The sequence below is a fragment of the Venturia canescens genome, chromosome 10 (genome assembly GCF_019457755.1).
Source record: "Venturia canescens isolate UGA chromosome 10, ASM1945775v1, whole genome shotgun sequence".
NCBI classification, from domain to species: domain Eukaryota; kingdom Metazoa; phylum Arthropoda; class Insecta; order Hymenoptera; family Ichneumonidae; genus Venturia; species Venturia canescens.
The window spans coordinates 7,980,923-8,005,663 of record NC_057430.1 but is presented as its reverse complement, the minus strand read 5'-3'; the positions used below and the strand labels follow the sequence as shown (position 1 = coordinate 8,005,663).

The window sequence follows — 24,741 nt, the reverse complement described above, 5'->3', positions numbered from 1 at the left end:
GAAACAAGCATAGTTTTTTGATGGAGACTGTACGCCGGCGCACTAACGCACTACGCCGCGTGATGTGAGAAAAGAAATTCAAACGCGCGGTGTCACACACTGTCATAGTCGCAGGTGTATTTTACGCGCGGAATCCACAAGGGATAAGCACGCACGTCGTCGCAGCCGTCGCAGGTCGCACGTACACTGAGTACACTAGCAACGCTTGACGCATTGATGTTAATTTTTGTGTTGTTGCCGCGTTTTATTATTGAAGTTATCATTAGTGTTACGTGTCAGTAGATATAATAATTTAATTTTTGTTGTCAAGTTTAGTCCTGAAAGTGGGAGTGGTTCCTGAATTATTCAACGCCATAACAAAAATGCAGAGGGTAGGTTATGTTTGACTCAGTGATCAACGTGAAAACGTACCTACTTTTTTTATTTCAAATAAAATATTAATATCTAACGCATTCGATGTTTCCTCTCGTGTTTTTGATTTTTTAGGACATAAAATCATACTTTAAAGTGTCATCCCGAGGATCGACTGATCCAAAAAAATCCAAAGCAAAGAACAACTCAATACTCTCCTCTGATGAAGATGAAAAAAAGCCGAAAACTTCGAGCAAAGATACTAAAGTACGTACGAAAAATTGACAGTTTTTTAAACACTTTCATTATTTGTCACTCATGTAAATCTAATATTCTCTTTAAGACTTCGAAAAGATCCACAAAAACTGTTATTTTAAGCGATTCTGAAGATGACACTCCAAAAAAACGCATTAAAAAGAATTCGCCTGCAAAGGACCAAAAGAATGAAAAAACAATGAAAAAAGTGTCGCCTTCCGATTTTTTCGGCAAACGAACTGCCAAAAGAGTAACACAAAATTCCATTGCCAAAAATCTTCTGAAAAAGGTATGTTGTTTTACGTTTACTTCAACTCCTAACAGAGTGCTAACATCTTTTGCTGCTTTCCATGAAATGGTCCAGTATACTTTTTACCTCAAACACAAACTGTGTTTGAACTTTTGTCTGAGTCTCATAAACTAAACATTAATTGAGTAGAATTAATTTTTTTTTATTCACGATAGGTTCAAAAGTTATATTAAGAGTTTCATTTTTATTTTCTGTAGTTCTGTACTTTTTATTTTTGTGAAGTTATTTCATTTATGACAGAGAAAGCTGGGCTTTGGGAAGTATTGTATGATTTAAGAAATATAGGCGGGCCGATAAAACATTTACAATACAAAAAGTTCCATACAAATATACTGGGTTAGCTAAAATTGTAATTCCCTTAGATTTTTTTTACCATTTTTGCTTGAAACTTTGACCAGTGAGCTTTAATTGAATAACAAGATGTTCATAATGCATCAATGAAGAGAATGAAGATCATTTTTGTAGTCTCGTTTTTAGATATCCAAAAACGTTCATGTACAGCTTTGGCTGTCATTTGTGCGTGTTACCTATGCTATGTTTTATGTTATCTGCATCAAGAATTTGATTTGAGTACGTGGATAATAATATGGGGATTTTTTCATTGAAAAAAATCAAACTTTTGAGGCAGTTTCACAATAATAATATGCGGTATTAAAAAAAATTGTTCATCACAAAAATTATTTGAAATTGTTGAATCGCAGGAAACTGAATTCCATGACGATAAAGATTTTGAAGAAACTCTGTGCCAATTAGACACCTCAAAGATAGAAACAGAGTTTCTGAAAATAGGTTCGGACAATACTAAATCCCATGTAAAAAGGGAGCAAGTCAATCCACCTGAAGAGAATGTACAAACGAAAAAAGCGCGACAAGACAAGGGTAAAACTGAGAATTTGTATCCTTCTTTTCTGCATGCTGCATATTTCATATTAAAAATAGAACTTATTCTCATTTATTATTTTGATTGATTTTATATTTTTCTTTACATTTCTATTTTTTCTATATAAAAATTCGACCGTATAATCATTACAATTATTTATTTTATTTAAAATAATATTAACACTGGAGTCAATCGATATCAATAAAAATGAATACTCAATAGGTTCAAGCAGTGAGCAGAAAAACAACAGCCCAGAGAACATGGATAAAAAGACCTCTCTGCTAGAAGGTGAAAACGAATCGAAATTCACAAAAGTTGCAACTCATGAAAAAAAACTGAATTTGAAAAGCTCAAAGAAAACGACAGATATAGTTTTCGAAAAACACGAACCTAAAAAGAAGGAAAAAGATTCGGGTACCATCGATGTTTATGAGGAACGTATTGAGAAAAAGAAACAGCGAGCTGTTCTGTATAATAACTATTTGCAGAGAGGAGGAGCTCGTAACCCGGGCTCTAAACCGATTCCTGATGTACGTGAACAATTGCCATACGCACATTTTTTATTTACATTTTGCATCGATATTGGTTTGATTGCTGTTTTTTTCAACTTTAGTAAATGCTGATTGACAAATCTATCTTTATTCAAGCACTCTCATCACAGTCACGTCCACAAAATAACTGTCAGTCAGAATAATTATATAATTTCTTCAATAAGTGCTGTAAATTTTCAAATATTCTATAGAATCACGCTTAACGAAATTGTTCATTTTTTGATGTCGCCAAGTATTGCATTATTTCGGTAATCGGACTTTTTATTTTTGAATTGTTTTGGCAACATAATACCCGAATTTTTTTGAAAAAGTTTGGTTTATTCTAGGGTGCCAGCAATTGCTTGGCTGGTCTCACATTTTTAATTACGGGTGTTCTGGAATCGCTCGAACGTGAGGAAGCTGAAGAACTGATACATAAATATGGAGGCCGAGTAGTCAAATCTTTGTCGAAGAAAACGGATTACATGATAGTTGGCGACGAACCGGGAGCTTCAAAATTAGAAAAGGTGAACTTGATTCTTGTCAGCACAAAGTATTTTTTTGTTTGTTTTTGTTTCTTTATGTTTTAAATATTCCTCTTGCACTCGACTTTCATATTTGTTTTAAACTAATCGTATTCACCTTTGATAGAATGTTTTTTACAATCTGGTATTGTTTTGTCAAAGGCCGCGACCCTTGGAACTAAACAAATATCCGAGGACGACCTTTTGGATCTCATCAAAACAAGGCCTGCTGGAAAATCCAGCGTTGTTCTTGCTTCACCCCGAAATACTCAGAGACATAGAAAAAGATCAAGATCCCCAGAGAAAACTGACACGAGTCCGAGCCCAAAAAAAATTTGTACCCTGAAAGAAACGAAAACTTCTCCTCAGGAGGAAAAACCAAGCATACCTAAAGTTCCAGAATCTTCGGGTGAAAGTTCGAAAAAAGAAGTGACAACACTTTCAGAACCTACGAGTGTTACTGAAAATTCACAGGTAGCGATTTTCAGTGATTAAATTGAACGACTAATGAATAAGCGGGTTTATCATATGCTTTCGGCTATAAATTGCCATACACGAATGTATATGCCTTAAAGATTAATTCATTCTTTCTTCTTTCAATGATCATTCGAAATTGCCAAAATTATATTTGAATGAATTCAGTTGCAGACCAACGTTCAACAAATCGCCTTGGTTGAAAAATACCGGCCGAAAACTATGAACAAAATAATTGGTCAACATGGTGATAAAAGCAACGCGAAAAAACTTCATACCTGGTTGAAAAATTGGCACAAGAATCAAAACGGAAGCGTCAAAGTCAGCCGTCCAAGTAAGACTTTTTATGTCATCTGAGACTCATTAACGTTTCATTTGTTATGGTCTAAATGATCAACAACTCAATCGAGTTGAAATCTTTCCAATAAAAAATTATGCACATAATAAGTTTATTCGATTAATTTTTCTATTTACAATGATATTTATGATTAAAAACAATGATAATAATATGTTTCTGTTGGGAAAAACATAATGGGAATTTCTTACTCATAGAAAAAGGACACTATACGATTTGCAACTAATGTAATTTTTTATAAATTATTCGTATACTTGAAATATGTCGACATATTTAAAAAAAAATAGTTATACGCAAATTTTTTGTAAGTGAAGTTACTCATTTCACGAAAAAACTTAAAATAATTTATCTTATAAAATAAAATTCATTTGCAGATCCATACGCTAAAAACGATGACGGTGGATTTTTCAAAGCGTGCCTCTTGTCTGGTCCACCAGGAATTGGTAAAACAACTACCGCCCAAGTTGTTTGTGCTGAACTGGGCCTTGACCTTCTTGAATTTAATGCCTCCGATACGAGGAGTAAGAGACTGTTGAAAGAAGAAGTTTCTGGAATTCTGTCTAACAATACCGTAACGGGATATTTCTCAGGTTTGAAATGACTTTCACATAATTGGCGAAATGCGTGTACCTATTTTTTTGTCGTTCCATTGATGTTATGATTTTCATCTAAATACGACTCTAATAAAACTTGATGCAAAAAAATTCTAAATTTCCGAAAAGAACAAGTAAATTTTTGTGGATTAACTTTTGAATGTTCGAGCACCTCATCAATCCAGTCTGTAGCATCAAGAAGGGGGAGGGAAAAATCATCCATTAATCACTATTAATAACTAATCTATCACACCAACAGCAAAAGTATCAAGTTTTTCAAGGCTCATTTAAAAATATTCTTAATCCACTGAATGACCTGTTTCTTATAATAAATTGTAACAATTCTATCGTATGAAGTTCATCTTTTAAACAATATAACGACCATAAAATACTGCGTAGGAACCTCGAGTAAAAAATTATCAAAGAATCACGTATTACTAATGGACGAGGTGGACGGTATGGCTGGGAACGAAGATCGTGGCGGTCTCCAAGAGTTAATAGCATTGATAAAAAGTTCCGATGTTCCCGTAATTTGTATATGCAACGATCGAAACCATCCAAAAATGCGAACCCTCGCGAATTATACTTTCGACCTTCGCTTCCAAAAGCCTCGAGTCGAGCAAATAAGAGTAAATAACTTATTGTCTCTGTAATTAATTCTCGTTTATATACAAATAGTAATTTTCATTATTTTTCTAGGGAGCTATGAAATCCTTGTGTCACAAGGAAAACATTAATGTTACGACCGAAGAAATCGACCAACTGATACAATCGACAAATCAGGATGTTCGACAAGTCATCAATCAATTAGCGATGCTAGGAGCTTCGTCAAACCTCGCGGAAAAAGGAGAATCAAAAACAGAGAAAGCCAAAAAGGATTTGAGGCTCGGACCTTGGGATGTAATACGCAAAGTCTTCAGTGCCGATGATCATAAACACATGAGCATACACGATAAAAGTGATTTGTTCTTCCACGATTACAACATCGCTGGCCTCTTTGTTCAGGAGAATTATCTCTCTGTAACACCTAATGCTCCTAAGTAAGGAATTTTCATTTTTTTGGTATGTTCATTTTTCAGTTAAAATGCAGATCCGCCTTTTTATGGAAGCTTGACATATCGGGAAGAATTAATGAATGCGCATTACTCTTCCATAAATAGAAAATAACGTATAACTGTTTTTTTTTGTTTTTTCGTCAATTTAATTCTGTAGAGGAAAAGTGTGAAACAGAATTTTGAGTGATCGCAAATTTGATAAATCATCTTAGGAAGCACATGCGTTTGGAAAAATTAACGAAATTTTTAACTGAAAAAATTACCGTTTTAAGGCCAAAATTTATTGATTCACTATAATGTAGCTAATTGCGGCTTCAGCGTGGCCATGTATCCCATAAGAGGGAAAGTCAATGATTTTTTGTTTAAATATTCCGTTTCGGCTGATGTTTAGAGCCCTCTTCGGAAATTCACTGCTAATGGAGAATAATTATTTTGAATGATTTTGTTCAAACTTTTTCAGGGAAGAAACGTTGATAAGAATAGCACGAACCGCCGACAGTTTAGCGATGGGAGATTTAATAGAGAATGCTATACGCGGAAATGGAGCATGGTCGCTGTTACCCACTCAGGCGTGTTTTTCTTCAGTGATACCGGGCTCTCTTATGTCCGGTCGTCTCAATGCACAAGCCAATTTCCCGTCTTGGCTCGGACGAAACTCGAAGCGCGGAAAATTCGATAGGTACGTTGAATTCGATTGGAAAAAATTCAATTTTGATACATATCCTTTATTCTGTTCCATTTAAAATAGATGTGCACACACTTTTTGTCATGTATTTCCCCGAGTCATTTAATTAAAAAGTAATCAGAATACTTCGTGTTATCTGTTCTGATAAATATTTGCATTTATCCACTTATAGACTATTGCAAGAAATTACGGTCCACACTCGACTTGCTACTGGCGCTAGTAAAGAATCCATCAACATCGATTACTTGAAACAACTCAGAGATACCATTCTTCGGCCCCTGGCGCTTCAGGAAAATGACGGCATTGATGAAGCTCTCAAGGTCATGGATAGTTATCACTTACTCAGGTAATTATGGTATAATAATTGTTACTAGTTCATTTCATAATCCTTGCGCGGTGATCATATCATCATGATTGAATATTTCGTTAAATGGTTAAAAAAAAATTGAGAACAATTTTTTTCAGAGAGGATTTAGAATCTCTCGTTGAAGTCTCCCTGTGGCCAGGACAGCGTGATCCGTGGCAAGCCATAGACAGCAAGGTTCGTCCAGTTATTTATGAGCATCGATAATGCATTAACGCATAGATGAGTTTTATGTGCGTCTCTGAATCTTTGTAGATGAAATTTTTATTTTGCTCGTTATCCGAATCACATTCCGAAAACATTACTTTCAGAAATCAAAACTATTAAATAAAAGATAGTTTTTAATTGTTTACGAATCTTCAAAATCCTTCAATTTGATCCAATATACTAATTCATTTATTAATAAGCTTCATTGATTTTGGAACAATACGATACGAATTTGTGATACTAGGGATTATATGTTTAGGAACAAATTGAAAGTATTCTTTGAAAATGCAGTTGTTTTTCCATTAATTATTTTCAGTATCAAGGAAACGTCCTCACTTTTTGTAGTACGAAGTGAAACTGGTCCTTAGGTACCATCGTTTATGGAAAATTATAATAATTATATTGAAATTTGAAAACCGTGTACAATCTCATGTCTTATCATTAATGGAATAGTGTGTGCATCGATTTATGTTATTACATTTGTCCTGTACATTGCATCAACAAATCTCAAAATTGATCCTAATCGTCGTTCATAATCCGAAATAACTTTTCCAATAACCATTCCGTTAAAAAGTAATTAATTTTTTAACAATTAATCGATCATCGGTCAGTTAAACATAAGAAGATTCAAAATATCTCGGAATTCAAAATTTACGTTAAAACGCAGAGTTGACGTGGTTCCAAAAATTTTCACGTATGGTGTTCGAAGTCAAGATAAACTCTTATAAATTTGATTGTGTTAATCCACAGGTAAGGGCTGCATTCACAAGAGCTTATAATAAATCCTCGGCCCCGGCACCTTATTTGATAAACGCTGGGCCCAAGAAGAAAAGCAATCAAGCCTCGCAGGACGAAGGCTTCATGGAAGACGAAAACGAGGATGAGGTTTCTGATGAAGACCAAAATGATGTGGACACTGACAAAATGATCAAGGTACTTTTTTATCGTATAACTTTCAATGCATTCTATTTTATTTCAATTTTTGTTCATTATATTTCACATTCCGATTCACTGTCGAATTTCACAATATCTAATTTTTTAAAATTATATTTCGAAGATTTTCCAACGATTCTATTTTCAATAAGCGGTTCTATGGCGGGAAAAAAAATTCGGGAGTTATTTTATATCTTTCAAACGTTTCTATTTTTATTATGAATAATAGAACCTCCTCTTATTACGTCTTTGAATCTTCTTTTATTCCCAATCTGTTTACTTTCAAAGAAGAAAAACTCAAATTTTAAACATATCTTCATTCGTTTTTATCATTAAAGAAATATTTCATCAACAATTGATCACATTCATTGTAGACCATTTTCAAACGTCAGAACGAACTGAAAAGAGAAAAAACTAAGTTTGTTTTGACAATCATTTTTCTTCATTTCCAGGCCAAGAAAACGACGGCAAGCACCAAAACCGCATCTACGAGTAAAACTGAAGGAAAAACAACAAAGCGAGGGCGCGGGCGTGGCAAAGCCAAGTAACTTTGCACCATTGATTTGCTTTAACTTGCGTTTTTTAAATCCCTCATGGCATTCATCAAAGTTCAATTCATGCATTTCTAGCTCGTTGAGTATAAAAAAAAAAGCAAATCGGTCGCGTTGAATCATGAATGAAAATTGGCATTAACTCAACGATAAAAAAATCCTAACAAATAATAATTATTCCATTTTCGTCCTTCGTCGTCATCCAAAACGATTCAAGTGGAAATCTCAATAAAACATACGAATCTCGTCTCGAAATAATTTTTCAAGCATGTACATTTACCATTGCCTATTTTCTAAGGAACTTCTGTCGTCTTATTTGACGATTTATTAACTTAATTCCGAATGATGAAAATCTTTGTACAAATCCCATCACGTTAGTGTTAGAAATTTTTGTCGATTCAACGGTGATTTAACGTGTCATCTTATGTGATCTGTGACCGTGTATTATTAATTTCCTAATAAATCGATCATTTTCGTTTTTCTACCGTGTGTCTCTAAATTCGAATTTCATGACTTTTTACATTTTTGAAACGTCGACTACTTTTGTTTTTCCTAGTTGAAATGTCCTTTTATTTTCATAGAGTATCTCACCCAAATTCTGGCTCAAAAAATTTTTGTTTCCAAAGGCGCTCCTCTTAAAGAAACTTTGATGGACTGGGTTTCTGAGAAATACATCGTTACGCTTATTTTCACTAATATTTACGTTTAATCATAAGTACGCTCTTGCAGAGATCTGCTCTTCTTTTTTCCCGGATTTTCTACAGCTTCGTAGACATCGTCTTTCTGCACAGACTTGGAACTATCCTGTCTATTGAAGAACCGTTGCGTTTTTTGCGACTGCCTCCATTTTTGGAGTGCAAGCTTGAAAATAACAATGAATTTTTATAATTAGCTACAGTGGAATATACCCTTGAAAATATATACGCAAATGAAATTGCTGAAGAGCTTGACTTCCACGAACCGAATTGAATTTTTCATATGGAAAAACAATACTCCAACTTTTATGAAAAATTAATCAAAAAACGTATTAAACTGGACGACTAGTCATAGCTCCGTTACGAAAAAATTGAACAGAGTCAAATATACATGATTCAAAAGTTAATTTGTATATCATTTTTGCGAATTCCAACGGTTTGGTGAATTAACTTACTTCGTTTGCTCGGTTTCCAGCCGATATATTCCGTGGTTTTTTCATTCTCGAGTTTCAGCCAATCCGCAAGTGGTTGGAAGTATTCTAAAAGTCCGCTGCTGTCCATTTTTCGTTGACCTGTTATTTTTTCCATTGCGTCTTGCCAAGGTCTTGACGATCCGAGCTCGAGCATCGATCTGAAAATGCAACATCAGTGTTGTTACAGCCAAGCTTTTTTTGGTTCTGTCATTAACGTTGAAGAGGTTTTATAATCAATTTTGCGGTAATTGTCTATGAAATGGAAAATTCTTTTGAAAAACACTTGCTATGAATTCGATTTTATTTTCATAACTTTGTACTTTTATATATTTTGTAGAGAAATTCCCCAATGGAAGAAACACCTCAAAATACAGCTCTGCGAATTATCCTATTTTTCTATCAAGCACTGTCAGAAACTTTTTGCAATAAATTTTTATTTTCCAAATACGTCATTGTATTAGTTGAAACTTTGTGAACCGCTAATTCTGTAATTTTACTTATTCCAAACGACTATTTCTCTATACGAATTGAGTTTTTCTTACTTGAAAAGTTGACCGGCCTTTTGACTGCCATAAATGTTGCACTCGCTGAGAGGTTTGCTCGTCGAATTTTTGGGATCGTATTCACCCGCTTCTGTGCATAGGGCCTTGTGAAATTGGAATTGTATCACGAAACTTACGTAATATCTTATGTATTCGACGTCAGCAATTATATGATACTTTGAGCCCGGATCGAAGTCATCTTCCGATCTATCAACCGGGGGTTCTATTCCCTGGTATTCCTCGGCAAGTGACCACCTACGAAAAATTTAATTTAATTTTCAGTTGTACCTACTTTCAAGTTAAATTTTTAACGATGAGTGACATTGATCGATTGTATTTGAAATTTGAACGATGTGCCCACAGTATTGAAACGTTTTATCTCACGAATTTATGAATATCTATAATTAGTTAGTTTTTGTAATTTTCGCCAATATTTTTCGTGCAATATATCAGCGAGCTCCGAAATTCTTGTAAACATCAAGTTTCCGACAATATTACGCCGATAAGTTTCCACATTCGTTTGAATTACACAAATTTTCTACGATCCATTATGAAAAGTGAAAATTCTTAAGGGCATAACAGCATATTCATTATAATTTTTTACCTTGCTAAAGTAATGCACGAATAATAATAAAATAATAACAATGAAAATAAAACTTTTATCTTACCAATCACAGTTATAAGTTTCAGGGCGAGTTTGACCTTGAAAAACACCCCAACGCCATTTGTCCATCATAAAAGCAAAGGGTAGGAAGGAAATTTTGTCCAAGCCAACGAAATAAAGATGATTCAAAACGGCTTCGTTGTCGGAGGAAACTTCATCGAGTAAGCCAAGATTTTTTAAGTGCCCGGGTGTGGAAGCACTGAGCGATATCGTATCACCGACGGCTTCGTGAAATCCTGGATTCGCTCCTTCTCTATAAACGGTCGGTTGGTTTTTGTATTGCAAATAATATTGGACATGTCCCATCTCGTGATGTGCCGTTGCCAGGTCCGCCATGTTCACCCGCGTGCATTGCTTTATACGGAAGTCTTTACCGTCGTAGAAATCCCACGCCGAAGCGTGACAAATCATGTCGATCCCTTGTTGCTTTTCCAAAATTGAATTTTCCCAAAAAAGCTCCGGCATCCCACTCAAATTCACCGAGACGAAAAAATTCTCCGCCAAGCGGAACATACTCGTTGCGTTGTAACCTAAACGTTTTTTCTTTTATCAACTTTTGTTCGTCGAATTTTTTGAAACTTCAAATCAATATTCTTGCCTCGTATATCTTTATTCTTAGTGTCATTTTTGCCACTCAAAAAGGCTCTCAATATTTCAGCTTCCTATTATCTCATAAAAACCAGTGTAACTTTTTACGAACCCTTATTATCTTTAAATCGGTAATTCAGTTTTTCTTCAACGATATTTTTAAATGCACCGACGCCCTGACAAACTTGAAAATGGAACAGAAAACTTCAACTTCCTTTTATCAACATATTGCCGTAAAAAATGAACATAATTAAAATTTTTATTTTCTGTTAGCAATATTTTTCAAATATACCAACCCAGCAATTAATTAATTTCACAATTCAACAAAAAGTTCGAACTCTCAATTAACATTTTCGTAAAAAACAAAAATATTCTGAATTACGATTTCAATCCCGTAAACAATTCGTCCTAAATAGTTCAGAGGTTTTTGATTGAAAAGCAGCCGAACTTTTAGTCAACAGGTTTATATATGGAATGATGAATTACCCGAAATTTACCTTGTTGGATCATAGCTTCAGTAACTTCCGGCAATTTTTTACCAGGGTATGGGGTACTAAATTCAATAATTTCACCCCACGTTTGAGCCCACATATTCCCTAAAAGATGGGCCGGAATAGGGCCGTCTTTCGAGACGATATCTTCGCCGTACTTCAAACGCAATTGACGTCTCACATACGCGTGTAATTGCAAATACAGAGGCTTCAACTCCGTCCACAGGGTTTCTGAAATGATATAATTATTATTATTAATTTCGATAAAAAAAATTATAATTGCGACCGATTCAAATGTTCGCTATTTTACATGATTATTTAATTATTATTATGGGTTCTATATTTAATATTTTTCACCGACGTAGGAGGAAAGCGGCTCGACCAAAACCGGACGCTATCTTGCTTAGGCCAGCCCCAGGGAAGTCCTACAAGGACGTCCTGGACTCAATTCGTAAATCGATTGAGCCCGAGACCGTCAGAAACATGGTGGTAGGTGCAAGCTATGCCAGGGAGCTGGTCCCCAGGGCAAAACTGGAGATCGGCGACCTGGACTGCTGCACCACGAGCCGGAACACACCGGGGTCCTGCAGATCAATCTGACCCGGCCCAATTCACGCGAGCAAGTGGCTACAATTGTGACCGTTGACGAAGAAAGCGCCAAGGTACTTTTGCAGTCCACCCGCGTGAAGATCGGGTGGGTCAGCTGCAGGATTCGGCGGCGGGTGGATGTGTCGAGGTGCTTTAAGTGTCTTGGCTAGGGCCACCACGGCCGTTGGTGTACCGATGTGGACCACTTCGGGCCGTAAGGAGAGCCCGAAGTGCTTCCTCTGCGCCGAGGTTGAGGACGACCCTGAGGTCTGTCCTCCAGGGAAACCTCCACCGGAGCAGGGTAGCCGACGACCTCCTGACCCAGATCTGTCTCGAAAAAGCCGCTGATATCGTACTCATCAGCGAGCAGTATCGGGACAGGGAAGGGCCAGGATGGTACCTCGGACACCCTCGGCACGGCGACTATATGGGTCTCGGATCGGCGACGTTTCCAGGTCGTCGACCGTGCTTCGGGCTCTGGCTTCGTTTGGGCGAGGAGCGGCGACGTAACCTACGTCAGCTGCTACTTCACCCCGAACGAGCCGATCACGGATTTCCAGGCCAAACTTGATGGCCTAGAGGACGCAGCCCGGACTATGGAGGGCAAGCTGGTAGTGGTCGGAGACTTGAACGCCAAGGCGTTGGAGTGGGGGGAACCCTGGCAAGACTCTCGGGGTGGACGAATCCTGGACGTGACGTCCAGGCTCGGGCTGGTGGTCCTTAACACCGACTCGACGTCCACTTTCCGAAGGCCAGGGTCAGGGAGACGATTCCTGACGTCTCCCTAACGACGGAAAACCTGACATGGCGAGTCGAGGATTGGAGGGTAATCGAGGACTATACAGCCAGCGATCATCAGTAGTATATCACGTTTCGTATACGTGATGTAGCTCCAGTCCGGGTCCGACAACACCAAGGCCTTGTCAGGTGGAACGTCGCGAAGATGAACCCCGCAAAGTTGTCTCCGGCCCTCATACGTGGCCAGCGAGAGCAAAATGTGACAAGAGCCATTTTCTATTTATATGCGTATGCATATCTGTATTTCAAGGAGGGTGGATCACAAAATCAAAATAATCAGAATTTGATAAAATTTGGTGATAACATTCTTTGGCATCAAGTATACAAATACGATTTTTTTCAAATTTTTTTACCACATGGTTGTCGAATAATTGAGCGTTAAATCGAAGTTCTTATGCACGAGATCTATAACTGTATATATGTAAACTCTATGCTTATTGCTTATACACGTGAACTTTAGTGTTCAATTACTCGAGAGCTATGTGGTAGAAAAATCTAAAAAAATGTACATTATCTTATATATTTTTAAAGAATACATTTACCAAATTTTATGAAATTCTTAATATTTTAAACATGGTTTAGCACGGCAACATTGTATCGTCGCGATCCACCCTCCTTAAACCAACTGGCTCATGGTGTTGTCAAACCTTCCACCATTTATGTCGTTATTACTCTTTAACCTTAAATAAGTGTTTTTCTTTTTCCATTCCCAAGTCATTTTCATCGATAACAAGAATTTCTCAAGACATCATTGATATTTAAAAACATTCTATTTTCTTATCCAAATCATCACACAGGCAGTGCCTGCCATAGGAGCATCTATGGTAAAACCCTTCAAAAAATGTAGGAATAGATTCACGTTTGATATTTCTAGCATATTTCCAAATTTCATCTCTTAAAGTTGTAATTTTCGATTTTTATTAGATTCGTGTGATCTTCCTTAAAAAATGTATTCTTCAAACGTATTCAATTTTAAACAGAATTTACCAGGTTTTCTTTCGATGAAATAAACAAAAAAATATTTCAAGTTTTTTAATTTCATTGAAGTTGCTGCGACTCGTTTCGTTTCGTTGTTGAAAAAACTCGATTCATTCATTTCCTTCGTTTTCGAATAAGCTTTCAACTGGCAACTCATTTTTCTTAATTATTATTGACGTTATGAAAATTCTGAATGAACTTATGACATAAAAAAATCAACAAAATATTTTGTTTATCCACGAAAAAAAAACGAAATATCAAAGTTCGAACTACAAACAACAAACATATAGTTCAGTCATCATATTCGATCCCGCGGGAAAGATTAATTAGTTATAGCGAGGTCCGTGATTTTTCAGCGGGTTAATTTTTTCTAGTTTGGGATTTTTATAGTGGGAACCGTAGCGAAACGGAATATTTCGATAAATACGGATTTATTTTAATTCTTTCGATTTTTTATATTTTTGTTAGCATTTAGTTTCGACCACTGATCAGTGGGGATGGGTGTGTTCACACCTCGAGAAAGGGGAGAAGAAAGAGGCAAATAAGCCTAAGAGGCAGTTTGGCGAGGGACGAGAATGAGACCGGGTCGTCGCCCGACAGTCCCGTCGAAATTTGAAGTAGTTAGTACGACCGCGAAATATATTTATTAAAAGCGTGCGGGCAATCTGCATACGATCGGTACCGTCCATCCGTAGTAAAGGAATGGTAAAGCTACAACCGTACCCCAAACAAAACAATAAAGAAGTTAAAGATAAAACGTGAACAGTCTCCATTTTTCTCTTTCACCTCCACGAGCCCTGTCGTTCGGAAGAATAAAAACCACTAACCTGACAAAAATCTATTTATATTACAAAATTTTTTCAAAAATTTTTCGTTCAATTTTCGTTCAATTTTCATATTTTTCCAAAGCTTTTTTTGCATCTTTTTTTACTCTCATATACAATGGACTGAATTTAGAGGCAAGAAAAACATTCAATCAAATTTTTGAAAGGTTCTCCATTTGCCCCAAAAAAATTCTTTTTTTTTCAAATTGCAAAAAATCACAATAAACTTCGTGGTATTTGCGAGTAATAAATGAACAAGGCATCTCAAACTTGTGAAAATTACAATATTTTCAATCTCCTGAATAGAGAGTAGTCGATGAAAAGAAATAATTATTTATCCTACCAATTTGTTGAACGAAGTCGTCAGCTTCGTAATCCCTGAGCCAATAAGCAGCCATGTCATCGAAACCATTGAGTCGTGCGATCTCGTTGCTTAGTTCAACGTATCTCGTGAAATCGGTTTTGACTTTCTTTCCAGTTGCGTCCCTCCACTTGATCCACAAATGCTTGAGCTCTTCAGGATCGTGAGAGTTTACGAGTAATTCGGTAATTTCGGGCTCTAGGCTGAGATCGCATTTAGTTGGTTGTTTGAAATCACAAATTTTTGCAGTCGAATACGTCTTCTGCATCTTGCTTATCACGGCACCGAATTCTTCGTGTTTCTGCAAATTAGTTTCTCAATTATCGCCATCTGACTTCACCGATACTTATTTACTCTTTATTATTTACTGGAAGTTGATAAGTTGCTTTGAATTGCAAATCCAATGAAAATAGAATAAAAAATTTCCTTTATTTCAAGAATCCATTGAAAAATTTTCCCTACATTTTTATCGGCACTGAAATAATTCGCAAAAAAAATTAGATTCGCGTTGAAAAATATAAATTCGCTACGCCCATTGGTTGTAATTTGTAGCCATTTGAAAAAAAAAACACGAATCAATCACCCACACTTGAATACATGTCTTCACATTTTTTAAAATTTCCATGTAACTTTTTTTTGTACCAGACAGGAGTCAGTATGTGTCAATCAGCTTATGAGAATAAAAAAGGTTTTTTTACCATTAGAGCTCTATTGAGGGTTTCCTTATATTTAACAATAAATATGAAACTAATATTCTGCAAAAAAGAATTTTATCATCGTAAATTTCTAATGACATTAGTTTCTTGTCATCGTAAATTCATCATCGTAAATATGTTATGCTGTAGAATAGATTCATAGTTGAAATTCTGATAGCAAAGCATCTGTTATCTGATCAAATGTTGCTGTCTGATAAAATACTAGAGTATCTCAAAGAAATGCAATCTCTCCCAAGGCTTGCAATTCTGTAGTATTGCAGTAAATTAAGATAAGGCGACTGTCAAAATAAAAGCCTTTAAAAAAATATTTTCAGAAAGCAGCTCGTTGCAAATTTGTATGATTCTTTCTATTCGAATAATATGAGAGAGATGACGCTGGCTGCTTTCAAATTTGTTCCATTCGTCAAGGAGTTAATGTGCAACATAGCCCAGGGGGAATTTTTAGAAATATTTAAATGCTCTATAAAAAAAGGCCCCACAATGTTCTATAGAAATTCTTCTCTAATGTAAGTTATTTAAAGTAAAACTTCACTTCGATGAAAACATTTGATAAATATTTCGAATCAGGGCTGCAGCTCAAATCTTCTTTAATTTTTTTCAGCATTCGTCATCGCTAAACAATGGTGTACCATATCATTTTAATGAGGGGAAAAACTTCCAACGTCAAAGCAGATATCCAAATTCAAAATATATTAACATGTCGTTCCACACGACCTACGAGTGGAATCGTTGGACTTGTAGAACTAGTAGGAACACACAATAAACGCTTCCTATTTTCGGTTTTTTATATTTTTTATAGCGTTGGAATTCTTCCCCCTTCTTAATATTACATAGGATGTCATTTTTTTGACGATGATATGTTACAGAAAAACATGGGACAATTTTGAACTGCAGCACTAATTCGACATATTTACCAAAAATTTTGAGATTTTTTACTCATGTTATCTAAAAAAAAGTGAACACCTCGTGGTTTGCTGTGCCCCAAGCATATTTTTCCCAAAGTTGTCATTTCCTTTTTTAATTTTAATGTAATATAAATGGAAAATATTAATAAAAATTCGTCAATTTTGAAGATGTTTTACTTGATTGTACTTATAGCTGATAAAAATTTCAGACCACGTTTTTTCGTTTTATTTATACTTTCATTTAAGGCGTTAAAATTTGTACTTCGACACTGATAGACTATTTGAATGGAACTTTGGAAATGTAGATGAACTCTTATATCCTGTTGAGAAATGCATGCGCACAGTACTTCGAAATTTATGTATATTTTTAGTTTTTCCTAGTTCGGCAATCATACTTCCATACCAAGTCCAAACTGAAATCCTACAGAAAATCTAGAAAATTAGTTGAACCAAAATTTTGGAGGATGTTCCTCGTCTGCGTGATAAAACCACCTGTGCAATCAAATAAAATAGAGATCGATTCGGATTCTTTTTATATTCTACAAATTGTGCTATAAAATTAAACTCAGCTATCCCATTATACCAATTGTTGGTATTGCTTAGAAAAAACGTAATTCTTTTTCAAAGTATCAACGAGCGGACCCTATATTTCGAAAATAAAACATTGAAGTTTTCCAATGCCTTCAATATATGCAGTAAACCAGTCTGAAAAATGTTGTTCTCTCCTCTTTGACATGCCTCTTGTGATAATGGGGGTTTCCTATGGGAAACCATCGTTTTCGACTAGTTACATGAGGGCTACAAATTGATATTGGAAAACTTCGTACACCTATTCCTAAAATAAAATTCGATAAAATATGCCTCGCTTTGCTAATATCGCGATTCGGATAAAACTGAGTATCTCGGAAAGTCACTGACTCTACATATGATGTTAGGTCCCGAAAATATAAAAAAGCTGATCCCATGTGGAGCTCGGAGAAAGCATTCTATCTGCACGAAAGCTCGTATTGTTAAATGGAAATATTGATACGATTGCAATAACCTTGAGGTGTTTGGAGACCTTTAAGGAGGGTGGATCACGAAATCAAAATAATCAGAATTTGATGAAATTTCGTGATAACATTCTTAGGCATCAAGTACACAAATACAATTTATCTCAAATTTTTTTACCACATGGTTATCGCATAATTGATCGTTAAATCGAAGTTCTTGTGCACGAGATGTATAACTGTATATATTAGGGTGGCGCAAAAAAATCGACTATTTTTTTTTTCAGCGTCTCCTATGAAAATATGTTAATTTATCATGACCTTTTAAAATGAATATTTTGAGTTGAAAATTTCAAAAACTCATTGGTTTTTTCGGTACAAAATTTCGCTGTATTGAACAAAAAAATTTTTTAAATAAAAAAAGTCAAATTTTGACTACTTTTGGAATTTTTAAAAATCTTGAGCGACCTTTAAGAAAACATTTTTTGAGCTGATTTTTGGAGGGAGCTCTTGAAACATGATAAATTAACATATTTTCATAGGAGACCCTAAAAAAAAAATAATCGATTTTTTTGCGCCACCCTAGTATATATGTAAACTGTATGCTTATACACGTGAACTTTAGTATTCAATTACACGAGAGCTAGTGGTAGAAAAATCTAAAAAAAATTATACTGTCTTATATATTTTTAAGGAAGTTGAGGCATTAGAATGAAAATGATGTCATCGCTTTTAAACCGATTGCATCTTATAAAGTGAAGTGTAAAAAAAAATCAGTTAAATTTTCAGACAGTTTAGGAGCGTTGTTGCTGAGAAAAATCAATAACAATTTGGGCCAAATAACATGTAATCTTATGGAAGTCAAGACACATTCAGTGATATCTCCGTTAAAAATGATGCTAAAAATATGAAATTTTTTGGGCAACATGAGCAAGGCTTGCTGAATAATGTCAATTTTTTTCAGATTTATTAGGAGATTTGCTGAGATTATATTATTAATAATCCGTTTCCCGTGCAGTTTTTTGAGGCTAGGATCGTCACTGTTCGTGTTTTCGACTGAGCTTTCACCAGTTTTTCGTCTTTTTTCCCCAACTTTTCTTTAAAGTGTATGCAACATTGCCAAACTGTAAACTGGCCTAACTTTTGAAAGGTACAGGTCATAACTTTTGGGTAAAAAAAATGACTGTACAGCCTCAACTTCCTTAAAGAATACATTTATCAAATTTTATGAAATTCTTATCATTGTGAAATTCTTAATATTTTTAACATGGTTTATGAGGATGGCAACATTGTATCGTTGCGATCCACCCTCCTTAAGCGAACGAAAAATTTAAGGAAAATGTATATTTACCGCCTCCGGAAGTGCGGCGCTACCAGGAGTCGCCAATTTTTCAAATTGCCTGCGAGTATCGTAATCGACGATATTTGTCCAATTGAAGTCTTTGACCTCTTGCCACATTTTACGAACATGATTGGCGTACTGGGCCGAAACATTCTGCTGGGCAGTGAGATTCTCATCCGTCAGATTCGAGGCATAAGCCCAAGAGGCTTTCGTCTGTTTGTTGATCCATTCACCGTGCTCGCGATTCAATCTCGCCAAAAGTTCCTTCGCACGCGCCAAGAAGGCGGGATCGTCCGCCAGCACGTCTGTTGCGTTTTCGCATTTTGCGAACGACGAAAGTGTCAAAAGACCCACCAATCTGTGGAACAAAGTTAGATAAATAGTTGGCGTTCTTATTCGAAGGAATACTAATAAAAATAGCGCGGAGGGAGAATTTTTTTTTAATTTCTTACAAAAAAATAGGAAACAACTATCAGTCTTCAAAACAATTTATATCATTTCGCTCATTTTTCTACACATATAAATAAGTTCACTCAAAAATTTTTGTCCTCTTTCCAATCGGAAACCACTGAACTTGCTCATGATTAATCTTTCACGAGATTAAAGATGTACAAGCACGAGCGCTGTTTTTAGGTAGGCAAAGTTAGATAAAAAAGTTAGTGTTACTTTTTTATGTTGAAAAGTACAGAAATTAACATTTCGTACAGGTGTAACGATCGTACAACTAGCACACAGTGAGCGACGAAATTTACAAGGAAAACCAAAACACTAAAAAAGTATAGGAAAAATAAATTAAAAAACTGCATAAAAAATATATGGAAATGACGAAAAATATCGAATATTATATTCAAAACAAATTTTTGAAGAAAAAAATTCGCTAAAACCTTCACTTATTGCATATATAAAAAGAACCTTTGTCGAAATGTCGAACGTTCTGCCAACGGCAACAACTTGGAAGTTCGAAAGTGAGAGGAAATCGCCCTAGCTCGAGTATAGATCGGCCGCCCGCGTCTTGTTTGCAATTTCTATCTTTTTGCTATCTATTTCCCATTTTTTTAAAAGCTTGGGGTCAAGAAGCTGCGACATTTCTCGATAATGAAAATCAATGATTCAATTCACACGACTTGTCGATCATCGGACATGCATTGCTCTCACCGATTTTTTTCAAATCGATTAGAATCACAATTTAAACGCTTCAAAGTCACAGTAATGTGAAAAATGTCCGAAACCTTCAATGAAACAATCAGGCAGAAGGTTTTTTCTCATGTAAAAATAGTATTTTCTGTATGGAAAAATATACAGGCAGAAATAGTATTTGGAAATTTGCATAAACGACAATACTAGTTTACGACTTTTGACGTCGAGATAATTGAGGTGCGATCGAGTCCAGCGGCTCGACAATTCTCATAAAATGTCGGTACACAACTTTGAGAATAGCAATTTTTGCAAAGTATACCAGTGTCATAATTTCAGCAATGAAACGGTTTTAGGTGCGATAAATCATAAAAATCTGGAGACACGATTATTTGGGCCAGTTGAAATATTTCATACTTCATTTTATTTTTTTGGTATTGAAAATACTATTTCTTTTTGGTTCGAAACCGAAAAAGAGGACATACCAAAGAAATCTATTTTTTCAACATTTGTTGTTTTTTTTTTCATTCAGAAATTGAAAACTGTAATTTTCTTTTTTTCTTATTGTGTAAAACCTTGATGTTCAAAAAAATATCAAGTATTTTGCTATTGTTTTGAAATATAATACAGGAAAAGGCAACTTCATGTTTTTTGCACGTTGAGTAAAAAACTTCTGTGGCCCTGTCGATGTTTCGCTCGAACGTGCACTAACAAAAGGAAATCGCCTGAGCTCTTCAACAGTCCTTCAAAATCAATCATGAACATAATCGAGGCCATTACGTTTGTTTCTTGTATATTTTAACAATTTCAGAGTTCGTGATGCGAATCTTAGCGCAGACGTCCTTCTCAATTACCTTGATTTGTATCCTGGACCATGTACTCGAGTCTAACGTGAGTAGACTTCAAATGATGGATTAATTTTGCCCTATGTTGTTTCATCGAATCGTTTTTTTAACTCGTTAAAACTAAATTCGCCTCTTTTTTCAAGGCTTTTTGAGTTTTTCGTTTATCCTCACTATACATCCAAGATTTTTTCAGCTCAATTTTTTTTCACAAAATTCCATCACACGAAACGGGCCCTTATCGTGGATTACATCACCGTCAAACATGAATAAAACGAACGGAAACGCACCAATAAAATCTAGAACGAATTAATCAATCTCACTGTGCCCTTGAACTGTTGCTTCTTTTACGTTTTACTCCGGTACTTCTATCTACATGTGCGTTTACTGGCAATCACGTTCCAGCTCAGAGAGTCAATGTTTTGATACGAAAAATGCCATTCCCATCCTCTGCCATCAATTTTTATCGGCAGTTACGTGTAAACGTGTGGGTTACGTGATACTTTTTATGCAGATAATATATGATTATGCATTACGTTCGGCATCCCTAATCAGCTCAATCACACAGACCATGTGCTACATTCGAGCCTAAATAGGCCGAACGCTACCTGAACCAGAACATTTTTTTTCCTTCTACTTCTAATCTGAGACTTGGACAAATTAATTCTGATTTTTGGCGCCTGTGATACCGAATCTGAAAAATTGTATTGTTAATGCATTGAATATTTTTGGTTTTGTTATTTCCTAAATGTCGTTTATTTATTTTTCTGAATATATTTCAATTAATTCGTTACTCATCTTTTTGTACCGAGTCACAAAAAATTTACAAAAAATGAAAAGGTCCAATTCCTTTATGGCTACATTTATGAACATAAGCCCCCTTATCGCACGGGTTCGGGCTATTTAAATTTCAGTTTTTCCACGCCAATTATTACGATTTCATAGTAGTCCAGTCGTTACGTCAGAAAAAATGGGTTAGAAATGCAAGTGAACTGATAATGCTAAATTTTGGATGTGACGTGGGGGGGGCCTAAAAAAGCTTAACTTCAAATTGTCGACCAAGATTTCCTGTGGGCATTTTCCGCCATCTTGAAAAAAAGGGTTAAATTCAGTTTTTTTACCATAACTCGGTTCTCCCGTGAGATACAGAAATTTTGATAAAATACTTTTTTCTTGCTTTTTTTACGCTCTACAATTTAAGTCCTATACATTTTTTACCTATCGTTCATGGTTATTGAGTTATGAATCGAAAGTCAAAAATTTAGGTAGTGAAGCATTTTACCAAGAATGATAGATAACATAAACCATTTATTCTTTTCAAAGGTATAACAGAATTCATTCCCCGGTAAAAATGAAATAAAAAATTTCTTGATCGCCCAGAAATAATTCGGAAGATAAAAACGAAAGATGAAATGACCGTAAACATTTAAATAAAAATATAAAAACGATTTTTTTTAGATCGCTTCTTTCGTAGCAGTACTCACATGAAAATCATGATCGATGAGCGGAAAATTTTAGTACACTGATTGACCGGAAGCGTTATCACCGGGATCCGAGGGAATGAACGAACGAAATGTCACAACTGCGCCTTCGGAATTGCGAGCACTTGTGGAGCGACTGCAAAAGATCTCGACAAACTAACTCGTTTGGTCACCCAACAATGTTGTAACGGATGCTTTTATGCTCCGTCCAGCTACTATAGCCGCCTCGTCTCGGACTCCCCCTTCCCTTCTCGCCTATAGCGACACTTTCCACTTCTTCCTTGGCCTTTATACACATTGCTGCGGTTTTTCACCCATAGCGATTTAATTGGCTAAATACATTCACACATATTTACTTGAACGATGTGTTCGCTCACGAAGTGCTTATTTTTTCTATAGTTCGTTGACTTTTTTTCACATTTAAAACCTCTTTCGTTTCCCCGAGCCATAATCTAATGTCAATATCCTTTCCTACCTCGAATTTTTAGGGGTAGGGTAAGAACCGGTTGATCCTTGTACCTCAATTTATTTCGATGACTTTTTATGTCTTTTTTATGTGTCGAATGTTTTTTTTCGATTGCAAATGTTTCCAATGTTTCACTTGATGAGGAACCGACTACAGAATTGTATATACATGGTATTCCGTGTCGAATCGGATTTCTTACTTTGCTTTTGTTGTTCGCGTAATGATTTATTTCCATTTCGACTATTTTTTCATCTCTCCAATTTTCCACCCCTCGCCATTGACTAAAAATGTTTGAAATTCTTCGATTTTTCGTCCGTATAACCCCCCGAATAATCAACCAAGAAAAAATTAAAAATGATAAATCACAGACGTCGGATCAGCGGCGAGGGAAGGCGGAAGGGGTGCTGGAAACTTTTTAAAATTCGACAATTATGGGGGGTACGTTACGTTTTGGCGCTCGGACGTTTTGGCGCCGCCGTTTGGGCGCGAGGATGTTTTGGCGCGGGGACGTTTTGGCGCCGCCAAACGTCCCCGTGCACGGTGAAATTCTTTATACTTCAGATCGACCGCATGCGATGGTTTCGTGTTCATTGATTCTTCCATGCTCAATGCGTATGCTCCCTTAAAAAATTTATCATCACGTCAACTTCTGTGAGAAAATTTCGTCGAATTGTCAAAATAAACGAATTCCTGAAGGACATGTATGTTCATGGCAGTGCCAACGATTTAGGAACATCTCCAAAAATGACTCAAAACAGAGCCCAATTTTGATAGTGTTCCGTATATCGTTCACAGGATAATTGCTTGAAACAGCATCTGGATACCAAGTATCTTGTAATATTTATTTGATCATTTTTTGGTATCGTTTGTTTTTGGTTGGTTTGTATAATGGTAGAGAAAAAAATATTCACTCTTCATTTTGACTCGAAAACATGATGACTATAGTCATATTAACAATAAGTGAGCTTGTTGTCCTTTTGAGTTGACATTCATTTTCATAATATTTTTTTCCAATCGAAAAGTCGACCCATCGTGGACACACTTCACAACATCCAGTGAGAGTCAAAACAGTAACGTGCGAATACACGATAATTATGTCGAATAAACAAAACATGAAAGAATCCAAAACAATATTCCAATGTATTCACGATCTCTTGATATGACGCTCGAGTTCACAATGTTGTACAACGAAGTTGACGAAAAAATAATTTTTAATTCTTCAATTCTGTTCTCTCCCTAATTTATTGCAATCCGTATTTTTTCGACCTGTACACAAATAATTCGGGAACCAAAAAATTAGTGGATTACAAATATTTTTTTCGTTCATTTCGTTGAACTCCAACGTCGCGAATTTCAGCGTCATGTAACAATGGCTCGAAATATCAAATAATATTTGTTATCACTCGTCGATTACTCCACGTGAATAAAACGATGTTTTGAAATACAGAGCGAAAAGAAATTCAATTAAATGAACAGGCACAAATTCGAAATTTTTTCTCAGAAAAAATAGTCTACTTTGACCTTCGAAATTTTCATTGTTGCCAGTTTTCCGAGTGTTGATTAACAGTTCATACGAGTAAAGATCAGTAACTCTGTGCACAGCTACCAATGGCCTATATGTAAATTACATGACCGGTCAGTTGACAGATGTGACTGAATGAATGGAAAAACTGTTGAAAGATGAAATTTTGTGACCATTATATCGATTGAGATACTTGAAAACGAAGACATTCCAGCATAGAGATTTTCAAAATTTATAGAAGAGAGACAGCCAAATGAGCATCCAAACATTGAACC

The 24,741-nt window shown here is 35.7% G+C and overlaps 2 protein-coding genes across 2 annotated transcripts; one reads left to right on the top strand and one right to left on the bottom strand.

Moving 5' to 3' along the window:
- The first annotated feature begins 95 nt into the window (after nt 1-95).
- On the top strand, nt 96-8,549 carry Gnf1 (germ line transcription factor 1). The gene is made up of 16 exons (XM_043429918.1): nt 96-371; nt 487-618; nt 695-895; nt 1,618-1,795; nt 2,019-2,326; nt 2,674-2,853; nt 3,013-3,324; nt 3,493-3,658; nt 4,054-4,269; nt 4,672-4,901; nt 4,972-5,312; nt 5,788-6,006; nt 6,185-6,358; nt 6,478-6,553; nt 7,334-7,516; nt 7,969-8,549. The coding sequence occupies exons 1-16, from the start codon at nt 363-365 to the stop codon at nt 8,062-8,064; spliced, it is 3,021 nt and encodes a 1,006-aa protein (XP_043285853.1). The 5' UTR covers nt 96-362; the 3' UTR covers nt 8,065-8,549.
- Nucleotides 7,533-22,663, bottom strand: LOC122416845 (angiotensin-converting enzyme-like). Its single transcript, XM_043429920.1, has 8 exons — nt 22,482-22,663; nt 19,031-19,379; nt 15,052-15,370; nt 11,527-11,751; nt 10,446-10,971; nt 9,778-10,032; nt 9,218-9,393; nt 7,533-8,928 (listed from the first exon to the last, which is right to left on the bottom strand). Exons 1-8 carry the CDS (start codon nt 22,490-22,492, stop codon nt 8,876-8,878), a joined length of 1,914 nt encoding a protein of 637 aa, XP_043285855.1. The 5' UTR covers nt 22,493-22,663; the 3' UTR covers nt 7,533-8,875.
- Nucleotides 22,664-24,741: the final 2,078 nt, after the last annotated feature.

Excerpts from the sequence above, each read along its gene's own strand:
- Gnf1 (XM_043429918.1), top strand. Across the intron at positions 2,327-2,673 it reads GCTCTAAACCGATTCCTGAT|GGTGCCAGCAATTGCTTGGC; the intron begins GTACGTGAACAA and ends GGTTTATTCTAG. Across the intron at positions 3,659-4,053 it reads CGTCAAAGTCAGCCGTCCAA|ATCCATACGCTAAAAACGAT; the intron begins GTAAGACTTTTT and ends ATTCATTTGCAG.
- LOC122416845 (XM_043429920.1), bottom strand. Across the intron at positions 15,371-19,030 it reads GCGCCGCACTTCCGGAGGCG|AAACACGAAGAATTCGGTGC; the intron begins GTAAATATACAT and ends ACTAATTTGCAG. Across the intron at positions 9,394-9,777 it reads AAGGCCGGTCAACTTTTCAA|ATCGATGCTCGAGCTCGGAT; the intron begins GTAAGAAAAACT and ends TTGCATTTTCAG.